The 4,636-nt window shown below is 46.8% G+C and overlaps 1 protein-coding gene across 1 annotated transcript; it reads left to right on the top strand.

The window, feature by feature from the left end:
• Window positions 1-1,298: 1,298 nt before the first annotated feature.
• CHST4 (carbohydrate (N-acetylglucosamine 6-O) sulfotransferase 4) lies at window positions 1,299-2,450 on the top strand. The gene has a single exon (XM_006878871.1). It carries the CDS (start codon window positions 1,299-1,301, stop codon window positions 2,448-2,450), a length of 1,152 nt encoding a protein of 383 aa, XP_006878933.1.
• Window positions 2,451-4,636: the final 2,186 nt, after the last annotated feature.

Below are 4,636 nucleotides of genomic sequence, written 5' to 3' on the forward strand. Positions count from 1 at the left end.
ATGATCTATTGCAGTAAGTGTTTCAAGTCCTCCTCACTCTCAGCAAGCACAGTTTTGTCATCTGCTAACTCAAGCTACTGATGATCTTCCTCCAATCGTGATGCCACATTCTTCTCCATATAGACTGGCTTCTTAAATTATTTGCTTAGCACACAGATTGAGTAGGTATGGAAAAAGGGTATTGTCTAGTTATGAGTTTTTCTTCTTCTCCCTTCCATCCCTGAAAATAATCAAATACTTCTTTCTGTATGCAAATTTTCCTTAGCTTTTTCTTAATCACTGACTCATGCTACTATGAGTGAAATCTGGTGCAAGTATGAATTGGTTAAACTGATTCCAAGTGAGGACAAAATTACACAAATTTCCCTTTAATGTTTAAAGGCAAGTAGACGCGGTCCCTAAGTCAGTAACCTTGGGACTACCCATAGCTGATTACCTACACCGATGCAGGGTCAGTCCTGGGTCAGCATCTCTAGTCTCACAGGATAACAGGCTGTGTGAACGTCTTGCTGTTGCTGAAGAGACAGCTCTAAAGACCAGCCAGCTGTCACGTAACCTGCAGCCATAACCCTTCAGAAGGGTTGAAATGGGAAGTCCTGTGGCTCAATGGAAACAAAGAGAAGGAGTCTTGTAGTTAGTAGTCCTTAGAGACAACTCCCAACAGAGACAGGTGAGCCAGGACCTCAGGGCAGAGGTCCACAACACTGCTCACCTCTCAGTTTCAGGAGAAATCAGCAAGGGAGTCAACCCAGGCTTGAGTTGTATTGTAGTTGACAAGTAACACACCAGGAGATAAGGCACCTCTTTAGGAAAGAGTTGGTCCTCTGCTTGATTTAGGCATCTTGGTGGAACTTCTAGAAGCTACGTGAAAGATCTGAAGTTCAAGTCCACCTACAGGCACCTCCCAAGAAAGGCCTGGTGATCTACTACTGAAAACCCTACAGCGCACAGTTCTACTTCTGACTCATATGGGGTCACCCACCACGAATGGGAATCAGCTTGATGGCAACTGGCAAAAGGCATTCTTGGTGACCCAAGGAACAAAAAGGACCAAGAGGGAGGAACTGAAGAGCCTGAAACAAACAATCTATTTGCATAGAAATTGATGTGGAAAAGGACTGGTGTAGTTGGTTGCAGGAGGGTTCAAGCATCTATGGCAATCCTTCATGGAGGTCTAGCAAAAGCGAGAAGGAAGGAGAGGAAATGACATGAAGTCACACTAAGCCAGCGGCCTAACAAGTCTATCTCCTTGTTTCCTAAAGGTCTTTAACTCCTGTCCAGTGATGCAGTCCAAGAAGATGAGGCTGCTGCTGTTCCTGCTTTGCCAGATGGTGATCTCGGCTCTGTTTTTTCATCTGTACAACTACAAGCTCACCTCTCTGCCTTCGGAGGAGAAGCCCAAGCCCGTGCATGTGCTGATCCTGTCTTCGTGGCGCTCTGGCTCTTCCTTTGTGGGGCAGGTTTTCGGGCAGCACCCCAATGTCTTCTACCTGATGGAGCCGGCCTGGCACGTCTGGATGAGCTTTCCCGAGAGCACGGCCGTCAAGCTGGGCATGGCAGTGCGGGACCTCGTGCGCTCCATCTTTCATTGCGACATGGACGTTTTCGATGCCTACATGCAACCTGGTCCCCGGAAACAGTCCAGCCTCTTCCAGTGGGAGACCAGCCGGGCCCTGTGCTCTCCACCTGCTTGTAACGTCGTCCCTCAGGGTAGGATCATCTCCCATGCTCACTGTAAGATCCTGTGTAATCAACAGCCCTTTGAGATGGTGGAGAAGGCCTGCCAATCTCACAGCCACGTGGTGCTCAAGGAGGTGCGCTTCTTCAGTCTGAAGTCTCTCTACCCACTGCTGAGAGACCCGTCCCTCAACCTGTACATCGTGCACCTGGTCCGGGACCCACGGGCTGTGTTCTCTTCCCGAGAGCACACCACCTCGGAACTCATGATTGACAGCCGCATTGTGTTAGGGGAGAAGTGGCAACGAGCGCAGAAGGAAGACTGGCCTTACCAGGTGATGCAAACCATCTGCAAAAGCCATCAGGAGATCTTCGAGGCCACAAAGCGTTTGCCCAAAGCTCTGCAGCAGCGTTACCTGCTGGTGCGCTATGAGGACCTGGTCCGGGACCCCCAGAACCAGACTCAGCGAATGTATGACTTTGTAGGATTGAAATTCTTGCCCCAGCTCCAGACCTGGGTGCAAAACATCACCCAAGGCAAGGGCATGGGTAAACATGCCTTCCACACAGGGTCTAGGAACGCCCTCAATGTCTCCCAGGCCTGGCGCTGGACCCTGCCTTTCCACAAAGTTACTCAACTTCAGAAAGTCTGTTCTGATGCCATGGATTTGCTGGGTTACTACCAGGTCTCGTCTGAGCAAGAGCAGAGGAACCTGTCACTGGATGTTCTGTCCACCAGGCCCCTCTACCAGCAGGACTACCATGAAGGGTGAGCAGGCTCTGCCCCAACCCAAGTCCAACCTCGGCCGCGTTACCTGAATGCTTCTGAGCCTTGACTGTCTCTGTAGGAATCCATGTCAGCATGATTTGTACCCACACATGCTCAAAAAGAAAAACCTTACTGTTGCATACTTATATCTAGAAAACAGACTCGGGGACCAATGAAAGCACTGTTTCCTTGCTCCTGTCCTAACCTTCCTAAGGGACTTCATACCTCAGAGACTCTGAGGCCCAGAGTCTATAAGTCACTAAGCAGTTTCCATGGAATAAACCAGAAACTTCCATCCACATCTTGGGAAGAGACTGTGAGAACCAGGGAAACACCCACCCCTCAACCACCAGCAATAAGAACCAGGGAAGTAGCCCTCCCACCAAAGAACCTGTCCCTAGATTCCACAGGGATATGAACTCTGGGCCCCTGCAGCCTCGAGGTAACTCAGAAAGGACTGAACAGGGTCAGACGCTTAGCTGTGAGCACAGCCATCACCTACAGGTTCACAAATAAGGAGCACAGCCTCTGAAAAACAGAGCAAATGCTTGAGTCTATGGGATGGCTGGGACCAATCTGAAAGTCATTCTCCCTCAGTATTTTCTTATCACATAAAAAAAAAAAAGAGTTTGACCTTTGAATTTATAATCCAATAGTTCTAAAACTTCCCATTAAGATTCTGTTTGGAATGTCCTCTTCTGAGTGTTCTTATTTCTAAGCTAAAAATATAAGTAACTTTATAGATTTTTTTTATGCTTTGCTATTATCTATCATCCACATGTTGTTGTTGTTATGTGCCATCGAGTCGTTATCCATATATACCAAAAAAATATACTAAAACAATACTTGATGTCAAATGATGAAATAAATAGGATTGATACATTGACCCCTTAGGGACAGGCAGGGAAAAGCCTTTTCTTGTGTGAGGCATAAATTGGAACAGTGGTTTATGCATCTCCTTGAGGACTGGGGAGGGATCTCCTCTAGTCTGATTCTTTGGCCAAAGGACCTCAGTTCTATATGGTGCTGTTTAGCTTTTTTTCGTGACCACTCTCTCCTTGCAAGAAAAGTGCTACCGCCCAGTCTTTACAGAAGACCCTAGATGGAGCTGTGTATCAGAATCACCCGGGGGGACCCTGTTAAAAATGCGCATTGCAAAGTCTTTTGCTAGGTATGCTGGAGTCACGATTTCCTGGGGTGGGCCCTGGTTTTCTAGATCCCTATCAAGTCACCCAATGCTTCTTGTGGTCAGTCTATCCCCAGTACATGGGGCATCTGAGCATCAAGACTGGTCATCTCCTGGGTCCAAGATTCTTCAACGTGTATCTAGTACACAGGTCACTAATACTGTTATCAGGCTAACAGGTATAGGAAGGCGGCCTAACACACCACCTCTGGAACTCTACGTACCTCCAGGACTCCATGGACTTCTCAGTCCCCATTTGTTTACTGTTTCACTTTGTCCCAGTCTGGAGATGTGGTCACTGCATCTTTCCTTGTGCTCTCTCTACCACTATGGTCATGCTTCTTGATGAAGCAACCACCTCCAGGTCAGGTCAGACTCCTCCACTTGACTCAGCTGTGACGTTCCAAAGCTGCCTCAGTCATCTGAAAAGCTACTTATTTGGGCCAGTAGGGTCTGCAGACCTTAATCTACCTGTGGCTTTAAATGAACAAATTTGTCCTCACATTATGTCTAGAGTAAACACGACGGCCGGAAACGCCTAAATGGAAGACAATACCTGCACTGCTTGTGCTTCCTGTTCCGAGACTAAATAAAATCTAAGACTCCCATAACCAACCTGCCAACTGCTGCAAGTCCCACACTTTGGGGGACAAAGCGTTCTCAAAATCTCACAAGAGGTTTTGGAGAATGTGAATGGGACCATTTTTAAATAAAAGTATTTCAATTGTAATTAATTAAATGGTTATTATTTATAGTGTGGTTTCGTTTTCTATGGAATTGCTGTTTTAATAAATTTTTACTTGAAATGACATTATTTTTCAACTTGTGAACAGTGATTATGGAGAGAGACGGAAAGGGAGAATTTGTGCAAAAACATGCCACTGTATTGTCGGGGACACGTTTCTCAAAAAATAGTTTATAATTGTGCTCACTTCGGCAGCACATAACTAAAACTGGAACAATACAGAGATTAGCATGGCCCCTGCGCAAGGACGACACGCAAA

Source organism: Elephantulus edwardii, unplaced genomic scaffold, assembly GCF_000299155.1.
Source record: "Elephantulus edwardii isolate Elephantulus edwardi_28Jun2011 unplaced genomic scaffold, EleEdw1.0 scaffold00001, whole genome shotgun sequence".
Taxonomy (NCBI): domain Eukaryota; kingdom Metazoa; phylum Chordata; class Mammalia; order Macroscelidea; family Macroscelididae; genus Elephantulus; species Elephantulus edwardii.